The following is a 22,969-nucleotide window of genomic DNA, read 5'->3' on the forward strand; positions in this document are numbered from 1 at the left end:
AGTACAACACAACTTTTAGCTAATGATGTTTAATTATCCCCCTTGGGCAATCGTGATACCGTGGATTTACTTTGTATTTTCTTTTTTTTAATAGTGTAATTGGCACTCACTGTTGCTTTAGTTTCAAGTGTACCAACATAGTGATTCAATAACTCTTGTTATACTACCTTGGACTTACTTTGAATGCCAGTTTTTAAAGAATAGGAGAATGATTAAAAATAATGGACATGCAAACCCAAACAACATCTGAATATTTGAATTGGCAGTGATAGTCTAATACTAGTAAGTTCATATACTCTTTCTTCAGAATAATTTTATTTAATATGGGAAGAATTTATAATACGACCTTTTAGTAAAACTGGCTTTAGAAGCTAAAGATTTAATTGTTGCCAACCTTCACATACACATTCAGTGGGATACACGGCATACTTGTGCAAGTATGATCCTTTGTACTAGGATTAATAAGAAAATAAAAGACATATCTTCTTACAAGCCATTCTGAAGTAGGGGAAGATACAAATCATTAGTTGCATGTGTACACATGGAGATGTGTATGTGTGTGTATGCACACACACATGTAAATACACATATGTGCATACATATATATATATATTTTAAAGATTTTATTTATTTATTTGACAGAGCGAGAGAGGGAACACAAGTTGGGGAGAGGGAGAGGAAGAAGCAGACTTCCCGCTGAGCAAGGAACCTGATAGGGGGCTCAATCCCAGGACTCTGAGATCATGACCTGAGCTGAAGCCAGACGCTTCACAACTGAGACACCCAGGCGCCCCTGTATATTTTTATATATGGGACGTAACCTGATTTTTTTTTAACCATTGTCAGGAAATGAAGTATTCCATATAGTCTAAATGATTAGTTAGAATTCTCTTTGTACTGGATTTGAAGGAAATACTTGTTTTTAAGGGTCTGCTGTGTGTCAGGCACTGTGCTGAGAGTTTTACATTAAGTGTTTCTCTTAATCTTTCAAAAGCACTGCATTTTAGAAAAGAAGGCACTAAGGTTCACAGAGTTTAAATAATTTGTCTAAAAACCCACACATTTATTAAGTCATAAAGTAGGATTTGAATGTATTGCTTGATGGTAAATCCACATTTGTTTTCTGTTACAGTACTTTTATTTCGAAAAAGCAATTATGAAGACAAATGAGCCTAAACAAAAAAAATTTTAAGTGTTTTCTAATTATCACATATTATTCCCTGTACTGTTCTACCTTAGCACTATAATTGCTGTACTGTCTTGCTTACGGATTCATCCTTGTCTCCCCAACTCCACAAACTAACATATACTAGTTGCTCATTAATTATTTGAATTAAATTAATTAAGTGGGTGGATGTTTGACAGATCTCAGTTGTCTATATGGTGGTGTCAAGCATATATTCTTAATTAAGTTTGCAAGTTATTATTCTTCAGAAGACTAAAAACTAAACTCACATTCAGTAATTTGATAATTGTCCTTTTGTTTCCAAACATTAGGCTCTATTTAGACTCTTGCTGAAATATGTTACATCAGCCAATGTATCTACAGATTGACAGGATCTAGTGAAATGTAGATAGCTTGATTTGAAGTTCTTATAATCAAGTCATTTTAATATCACTTTGATGTGTAAGTAAATCAGACATTTTTGTGAATTGATAATATATTTAGCTGATCAGATAATGCATTCTAATAAGATTGAGGTGCCTGCAATTTATCAAGGCAAATAAATCCAGAAAGTAGTCTGAAAAGTAATTTTGGAGCTTGGCAAATCTAGCATGGTACTGTCTGACATGATAGCCATTAATCACTAATTTAAATTAATTAAACTAATTAAAAGTAAATAAGATTACAAATTCAGTCTGTCATTTTCTCTGGTCACAATTTAAATGCGCAGTACCACTTACATACACACAGAGTCCATATGTAGCTAGAGGCTATCCTACCAGATCACGTATAAAACATTTCTGTCATTACAGAAAGTTATCAGCTAGCCCTGGTCTCAAGGCCAGAGGAAAAGATTTAGGAGTTATTTAGAGATGGACAGTAGTTAATTCAGCAAATATTTGTTAAACTTATGTAGACTCTGTAACTATATAAATGTTGGAAGTCTTATGAAGGGCTTATGTAGTGGAAGTGACAACATGTAAACAACCAATACAGTTATGTGCTAAGCATTATACTGGGAGGATGTCCCAATTGCTGTGGATTTTATTACAGGAATAATTTAACTCTGCTTTAGGGTTCAGCATCTTGAAGGAATAAGTAGAAGTTTTTTGTTTATAGACCGAAGTCCTCAAGTACAGAGGTTCAGCAAAGGAAAATGTTAGTTAGCAGAAGTCAAGTCTGAATCCAATACCATGCTAGAGAATAGTAAGTCATGAACCAGGAAATGAGAAGGAAACTCTTGACCATGGAACACTGTATTGAGAGGAGTAGAGTAGGCTAAAGGGTCATTATGAGAAAATATGGAGAGGTAGGCAGGTCCCAGACCAGTTCAGGAGAGATCTCTTAAACATTGTGTTCTGGGTATATTATCTCACTTATGTGTAAATTGATCAACTTCTAGGCTGGGGGCATATCTTTAAAGTGACAGATTTATACTATTAATAATAATACTAAGAGCTACGTACACGGTGCCTACAATAACAATAACTAACATGTACAGATAGTGCTTACTGTATGCCATTAACTGTCTTAAACACTTGACATATGTTCATTCACTTAGTCATCAAAACAACCCCATTAGTATTGAGTTACTTGAAAGCCTACAGTCATGGATTGAGAAATTACATTGCTAAGGTATCTTAACTATTATTCAAGGGTACAAAGCCCAAAAGATTTTCCCTTTTATTATTACTCTCAACCTCATTAAATTGGCACCCTCGAGTAAGCATGAAGAAGCAGTTGGTTTAAAAAAAAAAAAAAAACAGGGAAAGGTTTAGGCATTACAGAGAATTTTGCTCCTGTACTCTCTGTAATCTGAGGGTTGCTGTTTTGTGCTGAATTGTGTTTTCCTCAGTCCACCCCAAAATTCATATGTTCTAACCCCCAGTACTTTAGGATATTACTGTATTTGGAAATAGCATCTTTAAAGAGGTAATTAAGCTAAAATGAGACTATTAGGACAGGCCTTCATGCAGTAGAATTCTCCCTTTTGTCAGTATTCTTCTAATAAGAGGATATTAAGACAAATAACACCTAGAGGGGAGACAGTGTGAAAACACAGGAAGAATGTAGCCATCTGCAAGCCAAGGAGAGAGGCTTCAGAAGAAACCAACCCTGTCAACACCTTGATCTTGAACTTCTAGCCTCTAGAACTATGAAAGAACAAATCTTGGTTTAAGCATCACCCCTCTGCCCATCACCCCCCTTTGTTATGGCAAACTAAGATGATAGCCAAGATTATACATTCATAAATATTGGAAAGTGTGAATACATGTTTTTGACTTTTGGGTTGATTTTTTTGCTCTGCCTTCTAAACCCTCTACTGGGTTTCAGAAATAGAAATATGAGGTATGTCATTCTCAGACCTGACTTGTACAATGAAGATTGCAAGTTGGGTGTCCTTTGGAGTGGAGAGTTGAAGATTAAACTACATCTGCAAGATTGATTCCATACATAAACATTTTTCTCTTTATTTTTTTTCAGTGATTATATTTGGTTTTGTTGATTATTTCTTATGAAAATATAGGTGAACATTTTTAGAAATTAAATACATCCTTAAACATTTTATATTGGAGAGATATATATTTTTTTAAGGTTTTATTTATTTATTCATGAGAGACAGAGAGAGGAAGTCAGAGGCAGAAGGAGAAGCAGGCCCCCCCCAAACAGGGAGCCAGACGCAGGACCTGATCCCAGGGCCCCAGGGTCATGACCTGAGCCAAGGCAGACGCTTAACCATCTGAGCCACCTAGGTGCCCTGGGTATATATATATATTTTTCAAAATAAACAATTTAAACTGCTAGAGTTTTAGAGAAACAAACTTTAAAAGTACTTCTTAAATTCAGAAAGTTAAATGTTAACTTCACAGAACAAATCACGTATAACGCCTTGGGTGTTTTCCCTTTATTTCCTTTAGCGATTACAGAATATTACCACCAACCTTACTTATTTTATTTTTTTTTATGTTAGCTCTACAGCTAACATGTGTTTTGAACTCATGACCCTGAGATCAAGAGTTGCATGCTCTACTGCCAGAGCCAACCAACCTTGTATTTTTTACTGAATCCTTTAGGTTTTAAAGTAGTGATACTTTCTGGAAAATAAATAATAGCATGGTTTTCCTGATGGAAATCCCAGATTCCTCACCCTCTGCAGACAGACCTATCTATACAGTATTTTGAAAAGTTCCCAGGATGATGGTGAGTTGTCTTTCATCTAGTGCACATCATTTCATCTAATACACTTTACTTGTGCTGTGGAGCAGGTGTAAGATTGCTATTTTTCCTATTCTCATTTTACATGTAAAGAACTTAAACTGATAGCAGTTAGGTAAAATTGAAACAGATGATGATGGAGTTATGTATACATGTCTTTGAAATGCAAAAGAATGTTTTCAAAGTTATATTAAGCAATGAAATGATTAGTAACAGTTGAAAATTAAGATAGTAAAATATAGGGGCACCCGGGTGGCTCAGTCGTTAGACGTTTGCCTTTAGCTCAGGTCATAGTTCCAGGGTCCTGTGATCGAGCCCCACATCCGGCTCTGTGCTCGGCAGAAAGCCTGCTTCTCGCTCTCTCTCTGCTTGTGTTCCCTCTCTCTCTCTGTCTCTCTCTGTCAAATAAATAAAATCTTTTAAAAAATGTATAGTAAAATATAATTTATACCTAGTTGTTTTAACTTTTAAAATAGCGCTAAGGGTGCCTGGTGGCTCAGTGGGTTAAGTGGCTGACTTTTTATTTTGGCTTAGGTCATGATCTCAGGGTGGCAAGATCAAACCCCCGCATCAAGCTCCAGGCTTAGTGGGGAGTCTGCTTGATTCTCTCCCTCTTCCTCTGCTCCTACCCTGCACCCACTTGCTCTCTCTCAAAAAATAAGTCTTTAAAAATAAATAAATAAAATATCACTCATTTATTATTGTTTCTTTTAGAATATATGCAGATGTTATTAGTGTTTATTCCTGATATTTAAATTAAGTTTATTTGTATAATCAAAGCATAAATAAATGAATTTTTGCACTTTTATTCATTACTTCAGATCCCAAGGTGGTACCCAAGTGCTACATTTTTTATAACTGCTCATTTGAATTTGCCTCACTGTAAGTGTTTAATTGATAGAAATTGAATAAATACACTGGGAGTTTACTGTACAGTTGGTTGAATGTTTTTGTAAAATGAAGTAACTTTTTCAATAATATTAATAATCACTTCTTACTTTTTATAAAAATAAACCTGGATTGGACTAAATGATATCTTGGGTCTCCAGTTCCAACTTTTCCTGAGCTGTGTGCTGTTTTTTTAGAGGTGTTCATATCAGACTTGCAACTCTCTAGTGTCTGTGACCCTTCATCCTTCTCTTTCTTTTTTCACGCCAGAGATGTCTTTTCTGCTATTCTACTTTTTTTGAAATGTATTTCCTTCCCTAAGTAAATAATTTTATATTGGATCCTTTATAATTTTACTGCTCTTCTATAACTTCTTCCCCAAAACATTCTCTCTTTTTTATTATCAAGGAATTTAGGGAACATGAAATTTTTATTATGTTCTTATAGATTTTTATGGTCTTCATTAATGAATATACTAAGCATATTTAGACCTTTAATCAATGACATTTCCATATCTTTTTTGTTATGTTTTAATGTAACATTTTTGTAGAAATAATCCCATGTATCATCATAGCTTACTTATGAGATAATTTTAAAATACACATGGTGTGGGGCGCCTGGGTGGCTCAGTGGGTTAAAGCCTCTGCCTTTGGCTCAGGTCATGATCCCAGGGTCTTGGGATCAAGCCCCGCATCGGGCTCTCTGCTCAGCAGGGAGCCTGCTTCCTCCTCTCTCCCTGCCTGCCTCTTTGCCTACTTGTGATCTCTGTCTGTCAAATAAATAAATTTAAAAAGTCTTAAAAAATAAAAATAAAATACACATGGTATATGACATTATCTCCAGTCTTTTATCAATAAATCTGCCCTTTAGGTTAGGTATCTCAGCCAAAACATGTTTCAAGCATGTTTCTTATTTAAGAAGCCATGTAAATATTAGTAGTACTGAATGTTTAAGTTGAGAATATTCTTAAAATGGTCACTACTGTACATGTCTCCATTCACAGTACTGGAAATTGACCTTTGGTGGATGTTCAGATAATTGCTTTTATCAACTATCCATTCAGACACTGTTGACACTGTTAACTCAAACCAGGTGTTAGAAGTTCCCAGCATTTGCACTAAAGGATGGTAAAGGAAAACTGGCTGGCTGACATATTGTATCAGTAGAGTCTTGAACATGACATCAGATCTATTATTAAGGATATAATAAGAGGTGAGAGAAACTGATTAGAGAAGAGAAACATGTTTGAGTGTATTTTACAAAGAGTATAATGAACCTGTCAGGACTAAACTCTGAATTCTTAAAGGGGTTAGGGATCGACGGACTGGCAGTGCATTTGAGATAAGTATAAACCTAAGAGTATAAATCATTTTTTTCTGTGAAATTTAAAGATCTTGAAGAATTTCATTGTTAAAATCCAATAAAGTATTAGGTAATCATTTTATGATACTGCATTTATAACATTTAGCCTCGAACATATCCCTTTGCAAATTGAGCCATCAATGATACGAATCACAAAATGATGGATAATTTACCGGGTTTCCTCACCTGTCACACTTCTGAGAGTTACTTTGTAAGATTTCTGTGGTCACTAGTTACATGATCTGTGTTAAGAAGCTGTGCTGTTATGATTATGCAGTTTTGTGTGTGGCTATATTTTATCTCAGTTGGAATAGCTGTCATTCATAGTTCTTCTCCTTATTGTACTATTGTCTGTAATAAGATTATGGAAAATTTACACTGTGTTTGTGCAGATGAATATAAAATGATGTAGGAATCCACATAGTTTGAAGATATGTAAATTCTACATTTTGAAGCTGGACAAATCTTGATTAGGTGCCTGAAACCTATGAGTGTGCTTAGAATTCAGGCATGCACCTTTATTACAGAGTAGCTCCGGTTCTATGTGTGATGTTGGCAACAGTAAAGTGATCTTCAAAGGTGTGTGCATGTGAATTTCTCCTAGTCACCCCGCTTTTTTTTTTAAGACTTAAAAATAATTTTCTTGGGGCGCCTGGGTGGCTCAGTGGGTTAAAGCCTCTGCCTTCAGTTCAGGTCATGATCCTAGGATCCTGGGATCAAGCCCTGCATTGAGCTCTTTGCTCAGCGGGGAGCCTGCTTCCTCCTCTCTCTCTTGGCCTGCCTCTCTTCCTACTTGTAAACTCTGTTCATCAAATGAATAAAATAAATAAAGATTAAAAAAATAATTTTCTTAATTGGTGTTACTCAGTGGCATAACTTGAATCCTCTAACTTTCTTGCTCTGCACATGAAGGCAGATATTTTTGTCCATTTTGTTTACTACTCTATACCCATTACCTAGAGCAGAGCCTCACCTGTAATAAGACCTCAACAAATATTTGTGAAATGAATGAATGAACTCCCAGTGCTCACTGTTTATCTGTTTAATTCATTTAATGGAAGTTTATTGAAAACCTATTATGAGCCAAGCTCTAGGGTATAGCATTTTGTAAGACAAGATATTGGTTTTCAGGGGGCTTTTGTTCTAGTGGAATAGAAACTGCTCAGTAAAACACTAACCAAATAACTACACAAAATAATTTCAAATAGTGACAAGCGCTAGGTAAAAAAATAAAATAGATTGATATGGTAGAAAGTATGTGAACATACCCTAGAATTGGTCAGGGAAGGTTTCTCTGAAAAGATGACATTTGAGATAATTGAATAATAAGGAGCTAGTCCCCTAAATAAAACCAATGTAGAGAGATAAGTTTCCTAGATTTTATAAAATGCATTTTAAAGCCATCTACCTGCATAAAATCTCCCAAGGTTCAAGAATCTTCTTGGGGGAAAAAAATTACCTGGCCGGAAAAGGTTACTGACTACTTTTTTCTCTTGAATTTTTTTCTCTTGGTTATCCTTCGCTGTGATTTCTGTTAAAACTATTTGTTCATCCTCCAGCATTTCTTGTATTATGATTCATTATTTCTGTTCTTACTTTTGTTTCCTTTTTTGTTTTTTTAATTTTCTTTGAGTTAACCCTGCCTTTTCACACTTACTTGGACACATACTAATTTTCATTCTTTTCTGTTGTAAGTATTTAAAGGTCTGTGTTTTTTGGTCAATACAATTTTGCCTATATTCCAGAGTTTTAACGTACAATGTTTTGGTTATACTTCACTGCTATTTTCTGGTTTTTTTGTTATGATTCCCTAACCCACAAATTACTGAAGCTCTTTAAAATTTGCAAATATATTTTTATATTACTGATTCTCATTTAACTGAAATTTGTAGGACTTGATTTATGATGTTCTCAATAATAGTCCATTCTTTTCATTTTCATGTCAATTCCATATGTGCTTCAAAACAGTATGTATATTTTCTAATTACTAGGTGCAATATTCTTTACATGGCCATTAAACCAAGATTATTGGTGGTGGTGTTAAGATCATCCATATCCTTGATGATTTTTGTCTACTTGTTATGTTAATCACTGAGAAATAGACCATCAAAATAATGGGTTTGGCATTTTCTCTCTGTAACTTTTTTTTTTTTAAAAGATGTTATTTGTTCATTTGAGAGAGAGACAGAGAGAGAGACCATGAACAGGAGTGGGGGAGGGACAGAGGGAGAGGAAGAAGCATACTCCCCACTAAGTGGGTAGCTGGACCTGGGGCTTGAACCCAGAACCCCACAATCACAACCTTAGCCACCCAGGCATCCCTCTCAGTAACTTTTTTTTTTAGATTTTATTTATTTATTTGACAGAGAGAGACACAGTAGAGAGGGAACACAGGCAGGGGGAGTGGGAGAGGGAAGCAGGCTTCCCACTGAGCGGAGAGCCCGAGGCAGGCTGGGATCATGGCCCAGGGCCCTGGGATCATGACCTGAGCTGAAGATGCTTAATGACTGAGCCTCCCAGGTGCCCCTCTCGGTAACATTTTAAAATCTAATTTTATTTGCTCTCTTTTTAATAGGCAAGCTTAGTCCATTTATATTTATTTTATTAATATATTTGGATTATTTCTAACAATTTATTTTGTGTTTTCCATTACCCCTACTTCTTACCTATTTCCCTTGAAGTGAGGGTCTTTCAATTTTTGCCTGAAATATTAGCCAAGGAGGTGAAAGATTTCTACCCTAAAAACTATAAAACATTGATGAAAGAAATATAAGATGACACAAATAAATGGAAAGGTATCCCATGTTCATGGATTGGAAGAATTAATGTTATTAACATATCCATACTACCTAAAGCCATACTAAGATTCAGTGCAATCTCTATTAAAATTCCTATGGCATTTTTTACAGAAGTAGAAAAACTCCAGAAGTGTATATGGAACCGCAGAAGAACCCCAAATATCCAAAGCAATCCTGAAAAAGAATAAAAGTGGGAGGCATCACCACTTCCTGATTTCAAGCTGTATTATAAAGCTATAATAATCAAAACAGTATGGTTCTGCACAAACACAGAGACTTAGACCAATGGAAGAGAATTGAGAGCCCAGAAACAAACCAATGCATGTATGGTCAGCTAACATTTGACAAGGGAGACAAGAACACTCAATGCAAAAAGACAGTCTCTTCAATAAATGGTGCTGGGAAAATTGGATATTTACATGTAAAAGAATGAAATTAGGCCCCCACCACTTAAACACCACTCAAAAAAATTAACTGGTAATGGATTAAAGAGGAGAAACTACATAGAAATTGTTCCCTTCTGTGTTGATATTTATAGTAATGGAAAAATTGAAAGCTACCTAAATTCCTTATATTAAGAGAATGGTTAAGTAGTTTATGGTATGGTCATTTGCTGAAGTACTTTGAGTGATTAGTAGCATGGAAAAGTCTTTTTAAAGATATTAAACTTCAAAAGATACCAAACTGGAGAATATATATATATATATATATAAATATATATATATGTATATATATTTTTTAAAGATTTTATTTATCTATTTAACAGACAGAGGTTCACAAGTAGGCAGAGAAGCAGGCAGATATATATATATATATATATATATATATATATATTTTTTTTTTTAAGGGGCAAAATTAAGCCTATACATAGGGAACAAGACTAAGAAATTTATTAAAATATTAACAGAGTTTATTATAGGATAGAAGGACTTCGGATTTTTTTTTTAATAGGTTAATACAGCTTTTTTTTTTTTAAGATTTTATTTATTCATTTGACAGAGATCACAAGTAGGCAGAGAGGCAGGCAGAAAGAGAGGAGGAAGCAGGCTCCCCCCGCCAAGCAGAGCGCCCGATGCGGGGCTCAATCCCAGGACCCTGGATCATGACCCGAGCTGAAGGCAGAGGCTTTAACCCACTGAGCCATCCAGGCACCCCAAGGACTTCGGATTTTTTTCCATTTTTCTGTTTTTTTTAGCTGTCATAAAATTAGAATGTATAATCTATATAATGTATACTACTTAAAAGGGTGGGATTAATTTAACATATTCCCAGATATAATTTAAGATGTCCTACTAATTCAGGTATGCTCCTCTCAAGCTCTCCTTATCAATTTATACTTAATCTTAAAAAAAATGAAATACTTAGCAACAAATGAACTAAGCATAAATCTGCCAAATATTGTTTGACTCTATCTTTGTTTCAGAGTGAAGTTTATTAACTTTCCAAGAAAAGTGTGCCACTGTATTTTTTTATTCCCTTCCTTTTTTTGCTTAAGTCTGACCTCCAGGAAAGTGAAGTAATAACTTTTTTAACAAATGTGTAAAATGTGTAATCCCATTTTCCTTCTCGTTCTCATAAGGTTAAATAGCTCAAATGTATTCTAGAAACATTTAGTATTTTGTTACACTGATGTACCCTATTTTGATTGTTGTTTGCTCTATTATTTTTTTTGTTTTGTTTTAATACTTCTTTCTCTCATTTTAAGGTCATTCTGGTACAAGTTAACCCAGGAGAAGCATTTACAATAAGAAGAGAAGATGGACAGTTTCAGTGCATTACAGGTAAGAATGGTAATTTCTTATCCTTTGAGATGACAAAAATTTATGGTACATAAAAGTTTATACACTTACAGTTTCTTCCTTTCTTTCTCACTACCTCTGCCACACCAATGCACAGACTCTGAATTCCCTATGACTTAGTCTAGTAGCATCCTTGTTAGTCTCTTTTCCCTGGTTTCTTGATTAATCTTACATTCCCCTTCTCAAAAATCTTCAGTGAATTCAGTTCAGGTTCCTCTGTCTTTTAAGAAAATTATTGCATCTTGGGGCGCCTGGGTGGCTCAGTGGGTTAAAACCTCTGCCTTCAGCTCAGGACATGATTTCATGCTCCAGGGATCCAGCCTCGCATTGGGCTCTCTGCTCAGCAGGGAGCCTGCTTCCCCCTCTTTCTCTCTGCCTGCCTCTCTGCCTACCTGTATGTGATCTCTGTCAAATAAATAAATAAAATCTTTAACAAAAAAAAAGAAAATTATTGCATCTTCCTTGTCTTGCTTTCACTTTCCCTTTAATATTGTGTCCCTTTATCTTGCTAAGTTGGCTTATTCACTATCTTCTTGAATCTGTCTTGTACTTTCTGTACTATTCTTATCTGTAATCTGTCCTTACCTCCGCCATCCCTAGCCTATCCAAATTCTACCAATGCTTCAAGACTGAGTTCAGATCTTATCTGTAAAAAAATTTTTGTAAAGTCACTAGCCATCCCTCCCCCCCGACAGTTATGATGAACAAAAATGTTTCCAGGTATTACCGTATGTCTCTGGGGGTGGTGGGGGCAAAAGCACCCACAGTTGAGAACCACCACCCTATGTAAAGAGAAGAGCAGTAAAAAGATAGTCACTGACTTTGGTATTAGAGAACCTGGGTTTAAATCCCAACTCTGCTATTTAACCTCTATGAGATACATTTCTCATCAGTAAAATTCCCTTATGAATAGTATTATACCTCTTAGGATTGTAAGGGTTAACTAATATGCATGTAAGGCACTCTAAACCACATCTAGCACATACAAGGCATTCAGTAAATGGTATAAAGGATGTTGCGGTGTTGTTTAATAGAAAGTGACTGATTTCTTGTGAAACCCTTAACTAATTATTGTGCCATTCATTTAACAAGTAACTACAAACTTCCTTTTAATATTTGTTCCAGTTATATCTTTTAAGCCATTTAAATTTTGTGTGTTTAACTTGAAATGTTTATTCAGTTTCTCCAACTAAGTCCTAAGCACTTTGAGGGCAAATACCATTTCTTATATTTCTTTGTATTCCCTTCAGTATTTGGCCTTCTACATATTGGGTACCTAACTAGTAGTTGTTGCTTTAATTTGAAAGGAGCATGATAAGTAGGTTGACCATGTGCTTTCTCATCCAAACTGATACTTCTGAGAGTGTAGGAGGACCCTAGCAACTACTCCAAAACAACTTATCAGCCAAGATTGTCCCAGGTAAACCAAGATTTATGGTACCCCTCCATCTTATTGGCACAATCTAATCTCTTTTCTCAAAGAAGAAACAGACTTTACTCTTTCCAGAGAAGTAATTAGCTCAGTAATTAAAATTAAAATTTTTAGCCTGCTATCCAAATCTTACATGCCTTCAATTTCTCTAAGTCAACTTAAATCTGTGTATCAATTAAGGTAACTTCACACAGAAATATTATGAGCTTAAAAGAAACCAGGTAGTAGAATTTATAAGCTATATAGTGAACTTTGCCTGTCTTTACTTGTCAATTAGGCTTTTATAAAATAATTCCATTTTTATATTGGATAACTCTTAGAATGTATGTTTCTAATAGAGCACACATCTTAGGTTTATTTATATATTACTTAAAATTGTTTTCAATAAAAATTGTTCATGATGGGAAGCATTTTAACTAGTATAACATTGGTCTTCTCAAATACATCTGCAAATGAGGATCCTCATTACTCTTATAGTGTGACTTAAAATACAAGAAACATTAATTGCAGTTGGATAACCAGACTTTGAATTTTAAATAACTTCTGTTTTAAAAGTTAATTTGTGAGAGACTATGGATTCTGAGAAACAAACAGGGTTTTGGAAGGGAGGGGGAGGGGGTTAGGTGAGCCTGGTGGTGGGTATTAAGGAGGGCATGTATTGCATGGAGCATGGGTGTGGTGCATAAACAATGAATCTTGGAACACTGAAAAAATAAATAAAAGTTAATTTGTAACTAATTTTTGAATCTCCTTCCTTATAAAATATAGTAATCTGATTTTTATGTGGTAATTACCCCTTCAGTCAGGATTAAAAAAAAGACTATTTAATTTATAATGTGCCTGTAGTACTAACAGTCTCTTAATAGTAGGAACTGATTACCATGTGAAGATATTTTTAGACAGGGACACATTTCTCTGCTTCTGTAGGAAAAGGGGGACTCCTTTCTGAATGACAGAGTAGAAGAGTGGAGACGTTTTAAAATTACTAGGCAGAGTTTTTAAAAACACAGGATAGGATAAGGGGAACCTGAAAAAAAGTAAAAAGCCCTCTCCTTTTTATGTTTTTGTTTGTTTGTTTGTTTGTTTGTTTAATTAAAAGACAGGATGAAGGTGTAAGGAGTAGTAGTAAACAAGGGACTGGGGTAGAGTTTTTATTAAGACCAGTGTGCCCTCACTCCAAGCAAGAGAAGACAGGAGAGAAAAGACTAATGACTTCTCGAGCTCATCTTCTTCTTTTCTTCCCCTTTGCTATCACTAGTTTCTATTCTGTGGCAGACACCTTCCTGAACTAGTTCTAGAACTAGGTAAAAGTTAAGGAGAAATAAGCAGAGGCAACAGATAACAAAGAGAAAATCTTAAGGGAGGAAAATCATATGCTAGTGAAGCTCAAAGTAAAATAGGATCCCTGGCTCTAAGGCTCTCAAGTTAGGAAAACTTTTCTCTTCACAGCCACTAGACCGATAAAGAAAACCTCAGTAGTAAAACCTGAAAACTGAGATAAATCCAGTGTAAATTAGTAAACATTGGAATTAAAGACTGTTCTTTTTTAAAGTAGTTTTATTATCTGTCAAGAATTTATAAAACAAAAACTAGGTTAACAGAAATCACAGGGAAATTTAGAGATCTAGATAATCCCCTTATTTTATTGGAAGTTCATAATTTGTGAGTTATAGCTAGTTATGGGCAGAGCTCAATATAATTCTTTTTCTGCTATAGCATACTTACTGGAGAGACAAATTGTTAAATGCTTTTCTCCTTGAATTTACTAAGTGTCTCCTGAGGTATATACTCTGCCAGCTGTTGGAAATTCAAAGAAAACTAAGACACCATTCCTGCTTTTCAAGGGAAGAAAGGAGGAAAATTAACAATTGTATTACAGTATAAAAAGAACTATAAGAGACATGCACAGGGTGTTGTGGAAGCATAGGAGGATTACTGTGATGCAGAGTGATAGTCAGGAAGAAAATCTGTCAAGGAAAAATTGATTTGTGACCTGGCTTTAAGGACAATAGCAAATGATAAAAGGATCTCAAGGAAGCATTTTAGACAGGAAACATATACAAAAGCAACAGAAGGAAAGAATAGTTTGACTTTTTTGAATAACTGCAAAGAGATCGGAATTTCTTAAAAAGTTGTATAAAAGGTATATAGATGGAGATGAATCTGAAAATGTAGACAGATCTTGAAATGGCTTGACTGCCATATGAAGAACTTTAACTTTATTGCAAAGGTGAGGAAGAGCCATCGAAGGAGATTATGTTGGAGAGTTAACATCTAGTTCACAGTTTGGAATGATTGCCGATGTCTTTACGATGTACTATATGCTGGCTAACTGAACACAATAAAAAAATTAATAAAAAAAATTAGAAGATTGGCAGTGTCTTCCTTCCAATAAAATGGAACAAATATTCTTCTAAATGCAGTGTTGAGCTTCTCTCTCTCCCTTTCACCCCTAAAAAAGAAAAAAGAAGGAAATAAATGGTCAGGAGCCAGAAACAGGACTTTTCAATATTTGTTTTTCAAAATATGTTTCATATGTATAATGAAAAGAATATACTTTGTTCATTGGATTTGATCATTTTTTATTGTTCCATGCCATTTTTTCTGAGTCTTATCCAGGGTCTAATGTCTTATCTTCCTTTTACTCTTTATGTTATATCATGTCCTTTTAGATCCTACACCACTCTTAAATATCTAAAAGTGTAGTTCCCTGCCTTTTACAACTTTCCAGTTGCCATTCTCCTCATTGGTTAGGTTTATTTATACTGTATGATTCTGACCCATATGTCATTTTTGCCATCCTAAGCCATGATTGCTTTCAGTACAAATACATTATTTCTTTTGAAACCAGAGTATGATCTTGAATCTTTTTTCTTTTGAAAGGTATTTTGACACTGTTTTAGCAATTTGATGTTTTTATGTTTTCTTCATGAAGTGCTTTAATAGCATTTCAACAGATTGTTTTGTATAATGATAGATATTATGAAAAGTAATTCATTCTTGCCTGGTAATTGTATATAGGAAAGTAAAAATGTATTGAATGAGTAAATTTTCAGGTTTAGTATTAATAAATCTTTGTAATATGTGCTAAAGACTGCTCTTCTTAGTTTTGTTTTGTGGAGAAGTATGAAAAATAGAGAATTAGGCAAGGTTTCTGAATTTGATTTATTGGGAAGCATACTTCATAGAGAGTATATGGTAAACTTTCAAGATCCCTGTTGTAGAGCTGGCTTTTAATGGTGGTAAATTGGTACCTATCCATCAGACATCATCTATTCTATGAAGTGTTTGTAGAAAAGGCCTTTTTTTTTTCCCAGTTTCTCTCCTCTTCTACTTCTGGATGCCAATACAGAAATAAATGAGGACAGAAATTATGTTTTACGTATGTTTGTAGCCCTGGTGCCTTGCATAGCACTCAGCATATAGAGAGTAATTATGTTGAATGAGGAAGAGAAAAAACTAATGTTTCTTGACCATTTTCTACATGTCAAGCAAATGGAATATATATTGACAAGCACTTTGCTCTAAAAACACCCCTTCCTGAAAGACAGGTATGGCTCACTTTTTTTTTTTTCTTTCATGACTCCTCAAAAAGAATAAATAGGACTAGAGATTAAGAACTTTTTAATTAAATGTCTAGTGGCTTTGCACTGTTATGGAACTTCTGCTTTGGTGTGATTCCATGCTACTGTATGCAAAAGAAGTTACAAAAAAAGCCAAAAGAATATACAGGCCAGCTATGCCTAAATAGTTTTTATATGCCTTACCCTCTTCAAATTATATATTTTAGGAAGATAAGCAGTGATATTGATGATTGTTTAATTTTATTAACCTAATATAAGAGTAGTTAAGCACATGGTACTTGGATTTGAGTTCCAGCTCTATCATGTATTCTATCAGTCAGGTTATAGTAAGCAATTAGTGATTATTTTTACATCCTGTCTTACACGTGTTTGTTGTAAATATGGGGTGTGTGTGTGTGTGTGTGTATCCATCATGTAGAATTTGGAACATAATTAATCGTAGAGATTATTATTATGATACTATGCCTTTTTGGACATAGTTTATATCTGTGCAATCATAGAACCCAAGACCTACATCAGACACATAACCCCTAATTATGCTGATCATGAATTACCCAGATTTACATTTTAATGATATATTTTGCAACATTGCTTTCACAGTTACATTTCAACAACAATGAAGACCTTATATTCTTCATCCATTCATTCATTCAGTATTCAGTAAAAGAAGTATGTAAGCTGGGACTCTTTATTTCCTATAACTTATTTGACAGACTTTCTTATATATCTTTATATATCTTTTATATCTTGTGTGTCATTAAGATGAAATGAAATTTGGTGACTGGCCCATTGCCAGTCTAAAGCTTTGTCTTATGTTGTATTATCCAGGACTTTGTCCTCTAGGGCTCTCTTTGACTGACCTACCTTCCTTCCTTCCTTTTTTTATAAGTCCATTTTTAAGATTTTATTTATTATAGAAAGAGAGAACGAGCAGGGGGAGGGGCAGAGGGAGAGGAAGAAGCAGACTCCCCACCGAGCAGGGAGCCTGACTCAGGGCTCCACTCCAAGACCCCGGGATCATGACCTGAGCCAAAGATGGATGCTTAATTCACTGAGCCACTGAGGTAACCTAATCAATAGCTTTGACACAGTAAATGGCATGTTTATAGGATTTTCAGGTGTCAGAAAGTTACCAAGAACAACTAATAACAATAAATGTCAAGCTCAAGAGATCAGAATATATTGAAATGATAGGTCAAAACCAATAGGATAAAATGTAATAGGAATAAATAATAAGTTTTACATTTGGTTTGAAATTTGGCTGCACCAGCAACGTGCAGATGTGTATTAGTCAGAGTTCCTTTTAAATAGACTCTTGTATATTAAACACAAAAGGAATTTAAGATGATATTGAGAGTCTTCCTCTTCTTTCCTGCATGGTAGTTCAGACCTAAAGCCATTAGGTGATGGAGAACAATATAAATACCTGTCATGGTTCATAGGGTTGCCATAACACTATACCAGGCACTGGTGGCTTATAAATGACAGAAATTTATTTTTCACTATTCTGCAGGCTGGAAGTTCAAATCATGGTGCCAGCATGGTTGGATTCTGATGAGAGCCCTCTTTCAGGTTGCAGACTGCTGAATTCTCACTGTATCCTGGAGGAAGGGGCAAGGGAGCTCTCAGGGTTTTCTTTTATAAGAGCACTAATCCCATTTATGAGGGCTCCACTCTCATGATTCATCATCTCCCAATGGCCCTACCTCCTAATACCATCACATTGGGATTAGGATTTCAACATACGAATTTGGGGTGAATACATTTAGTTTATAGCAATACTGCATTGATAGGAGTGGGAGAGATTAGCTGCAGTGCCCCAGAGTGGGATGTCAGAGCCTAAACTGGGTAAGGAGTTCATCAGATAAGAGAAGAGCCTAATTCAGAGAGTCAGAGGAGAGAATTCACACAGCAAGGTGTCCTGGTATAGGGACTCAGAGTCCAAACAGGCTAATGAGAGTATCATCAGGAAGGGGTGGCCTGGGGTAAGGTGTAAGAATCTCAGCAGGATAAAGAAGTCATCAATACAGTTTGGCAGCCCAGTATAGGGAATCTGTGGCAGAATAAGGTGAGAGTATCTATATGTGAAGGCATCCTGATGTAAGGAGTCAGGGCCCAAAGAGAGTGAGGAGGTCATCTGTGTGGAGGGGTAGGCTGACGTGTTAGAGCCCCAGTAGGATCAGATTATTCATACATGCTGGAGTTGGTCCTTAGAGTCAAAGCCTGAGTCAGGGAAAACAAAACAAAACAAAAAAGTCCACAAAGAGGACAGTCTGCTGTTGAGTGTGGAGGACCTCCGCTAAGTGACAGCCTGACATGGGGTGTCATAGCCCCATCAGAGTGATGAAAATGTCCATACAGTGGAGGCAGTCAACGAGAAGAGTTGGAGCCCAAGCAGTGTGAGGGCATTTATGGGATAGGAGGTGACTTGGTTTGAGGTGTCAGAACCCAGATGAGGCAAGGAGGATATCTACATGGGAGACAGGGGGTGGGGTCCAGCAAAGAGAATTAGATCCGAACATGGTGAGGAGGGTATCCCTCTGTCATGGTAGGAGATACAAAGCCCAAGGAAGTCCCCATCTGCATGTGGGCAACAGCCTAGCATAGGAAATCAGAACCTGACTGGGGTGAGGTTGGCATCCCCATGGAAGAATAGCCTGGTGTGGATTATCAGAGCCCAAGCAGGGCAAGAAGGTAGTCCACATGGTGGACTGAGGGGTAGAAGGCCTGGTATGGGGAGTCAGAGGCCAAATGCGGTAAAAATATATAAATATATATAAATATATATATATAAATATATATATAAATATATATATAAATATATTATATATATTATATATTATAATATATATAATATATATGCATATATATTATATATTATAATATATATAATATATATGCATATATATTATATATATACACACACACACACACACACAAAATATATATATACACAAAAGTGGAGTGGGTAGTCCGGCATAGGGTGTTAGAGCTTGTGTGTGATGACATAGAGGCAAGGAGAGAAGGACATCTATGTAGAGGGTTGTAGGGGGTGGAGTAGGCTCAACAGGGGGAATCGGAGCCCGAGTAGGATAAGGCCATCCATGCTGGGAGACAGTGGAATTAGGACAAGTTCACCAGGACAGGAATGGTGGCAGAGATGGAAGATTGATTACATATACAGGGGACTAATTAAAGAAACAGTTAACATTAAAAATCATGAGATTTTTAATGGGTTTCTTACCATCTGAGGAGTTTTAGATGTGGAGAGAAAGGAAACTAGAATAAATAAATAATATAAATAAATAAATAAATAAATAAATAAGAATAAATAAACTAGAATAAATCCTGGTGGCAGCTGAGTCAGAAAAATCAGATATTCCTGACTCTGGTTCTGGGGCAGAGAAAGTACAAGAAGACTTAGACTACAAAAACAAAAATGTAAGTTCAAAATAGCATTGAATTCACCTTGACACTTTTTCTACACATAGGAATCAGATCATAATAAGCAGAAATCCAGGATGGTAAAATGATCAGATTCCCGACATTATCTTTGGATGGCATATTACTCTGGTTAGATGGTATCCTTTTAACATATTTGAAAGAAATATTGACAGAGATTGAACCTGGGAGGGTAATAGGATAGCATAGAGTCAAGTAATTATTCTTGTAAAAGACTGTTAATACTTGAAGAACGTTTAACCTAGAAGAGAGCTGTGACTTGAAGACATGGTTCTCTGCACCTTTAGAGGGCAAAATTTAGACTAAACAGGTAAGAGTTGCAGGGAAGCAAATTTTGACAGGGAACTATTCAACAATATGGCTCTATAAAAATGGAGTCATTACTTTATTATACCTGAGTCCCATCACTGTATGTGCTCATGCACTGGTTGAGTGGCATTATGAAAGTGTTGAACAGAAAAGAAGATTGATTAGGTAAACTCCAATATGTATTCTAACTAAAGATTCGTTGATTCCAAAATTACTTGTTAATCAAACTGAGATCGCTTTTGTTAATTCTGGGAATGAGTACACTGGCTGAGAGTCTTCAATTTAACAAGTATATCTGTGCATGAGCATATTTCATAAAATGAATGGTCATTGCTCAGAACAGACCTGTGAATAAGATCACAACTAGTTAATTTATTAATCCTCATTCCTAATGAAATAAACACTTGAAAAAGACACTTTAACTAACCTGAATTTTATAGGGACAGGAACAATGATGCTGTCTTTGTCTCGGTACATAAAACCTTACTTAACTCAAGTGTTCAGGGATTATTAGTTTCCTTCTATTTCGTTTCCTTAATAAGAAAAATTGTCTCTTTTTCATTTCTGATTCCCTGTACTAAAATAATACCTTTAAGTTATTAGGCATGCTGTCAATATTTATTGAAATTAACTGCTAAAATATTTTTAAGTATATTGGTATACTCATTTGCCTTCCAAGCTACTCTATACTAAAAATATACTTTAATACTTAGGTATATATGAATACTAGTTCATATTGAACTGGTCTTCAATATGAATACCAGTTAAGATTGTAGGGTAACGTAGACATGTTAACTTAAATATGTAAATAGTGAATCAAAGATAACGCTGGGAATCTGATCATTTTTACCATCCTGGATTTCTGCTTATGATCTGATTCCTATGTGTAGAAAAAGTGTCAAGGTGAATTCAATTTTGTTGAAAAGTATTAACCTTTACTTTCTCATATCTAACCTTACATAGGGAAGCCAAAAACATAACAGTCTCAGAGTGTGTTTATTCTGAGCCCCTTCACCAACTAGAGTTAGTATATGACACCAGGCTCCACCTCCAAGTCCTCCTGTTTTCCTTTTTGCTTCCAAGTGGCTGTGAGCTTCTCAGCAGTTACTGATGTTTTCTCACCATGTTGTTGCTGGTGTTGCTTTCCATTCTGCATGGGAAACTCCAGTGGGGATTTATTTGACTCTTGTTTCTTTTACTATCACCTCATTCAAGAAGTGATTAGCACTGTTGCCCCTGGGGCAGTTATTATTGACACTTTTGTTACCTTATTTCTTCTCTTCATGTTGCTGCTGTTCATCACTGCTTTTCTGTTTTCACCTGTCTCCTTATGCCCCTCATTCTGCCTCTTCTTGCCATTGTAGGGGTTTTTGAAGTTAAGGTAAGGTTAGTCCCAACCAGTAAGTACCACTTTGTCCTTCTCTGTGTGTTCTGGAATCATGGTAAGCATAACCAAGTGTCTGTCTTCCTTGCAGTTAATCTTCTCTTTCATATTTGTATCTCCTTTGCAAAGCATTTTTTAGCAAGTCTCCTGAACTGATCCAGATGACTTTTGAGGTCTTTAATAAATGTAGTATTTTATTAAATACCTATAAGCCCTGTATCCTGTTCATCCCAACTCTGTTACCTAAGAGTCAGTTCTCTGCCCCCTAAAAGTTGGAGTGCCTGGCCTTGTTCTTTGTGTTCTTGTCTGAATCCCTTATGTCCATCAGATCTAATCAAAGCCCAAAGCCCATCTCTCAGGATGTCTTTGTGGGGAAGGAAAGAGGAGGATGGAGTTGTCCTGCAAATAGGAAAGAGGAGGATGGAGTTGTCCTGCAAATAAGTTGTCTTAGTTGATCTGCTGTGATATCCTAGAATCCCCAAGACATGTGTACACACTATATCTCAGCCCCTATGACTCGTTGGATATGTCAGGCATATGATATTTAAAAATAACTGCAATTTATTAGAAGTTGGGTATTAGGGAAGGCACGTATTGCATGGAGCACTGGGTGTGGTGCAAAAACAATGATTACTGTTATGCTGAAAATAAAAAAAAATAAATAAAAATAAAAAGTTAAATGTCTATTGTTTTAGATATCATGGTACAGTTACTATAATTAGCATCATGAAATACTGTTCCTATAACTTTTCTTCCTCAAGTCACAATAACAGAACTTTAAAGAAATAACAAGGTATGTGGATCAATTAATGGTGCATTGTAAAGGGCAGAGGTCTGGGAGTAAATGAACCTGAGTTCTAGGAACATTGGGGTGGGAGTTACAGGAAAACAGATTTAACTCAGTCTGAGGAAGAACTTTGTAATAAACAGAACTATCAAAAAGGCTCAGGAGTGACAAGTTCCCATCTGTCTTTGTAGCTGGTAATGCATATGCTGGCTCTTCACTTGATGATGCTATTAGAGAGGAGGTTTAATTTCTATTGAATGGATGGAGTTGATGCCTTTTAAGGTTCTTCCCAAGTCTAAAATTTTGTGATTCTGTAGATTTGCCTGGATCACTTAAATTCTGATCATTATTTTGCACATATGGGAAATAAGGGTGGGCAAGTGCATTTTTTTTTTTTTTGGCAAGTTCAAATTTGATGTAATAAGTTTCCATCAGCTCTCAAGTTTTTAGGTATTTTTAACTCTGCTAATATGCCATATTTTAAATATATTTTAATAATAGGGAGATCAGTAGTCTAAGAGGTTTTTGTTTTTTTTTTTTAATAAGACCACTGATTATCTTTGGCCCACTGACTTTCCATCACTACAGATCTGACTGAACTTAACCAAGTTCTTTAGGTTCTATGTAAATTATAAATAACTCAAGTAAAAACCATATGTAGTAGATTCTTTCTACTTTAAGATTTTATTTATTTATTTATGAACGAGATCTCACAGAGGGAGGGGGACAGGGAGAAGTAGACTCCCTGATGAGCAGGAGCCCAATGTGGGGCTAGATCCTAGG

General features: G+C 35.5%; 1 protein-coding gene across 1 annotated transcript in view; it reads left to right on the top strand.

Moving 5' to 3' along the window:
* FNDC3A (fibronectin type III domain containing 3A) overlaps positions 1-22,969 on the top strand; it is a 170,332-nt gene that overhangs the window by 45,626 nt on the left and 101,737 nt on the right. The window contains exon 3 of the mRNA XM_080797998.1: positions 11,135-11,210. Coding sequence (XP_080654124.1) covers positions 11,135-11,210 — 76 coding nt within the window. The remainder of the gene's footprint in view (positions 1-11,134; positions 11,211-22,969) is intronic.

This window comes from Martes martes (genome assembly GCF_963455335.1).
Source record: "Martes martes genome assembly, chromosome: 3".
NCBI lineage: Eukaryota > Metazoa > Chordata > Mammalia > Carnivora > Mustelidae > Martes > Martes martes.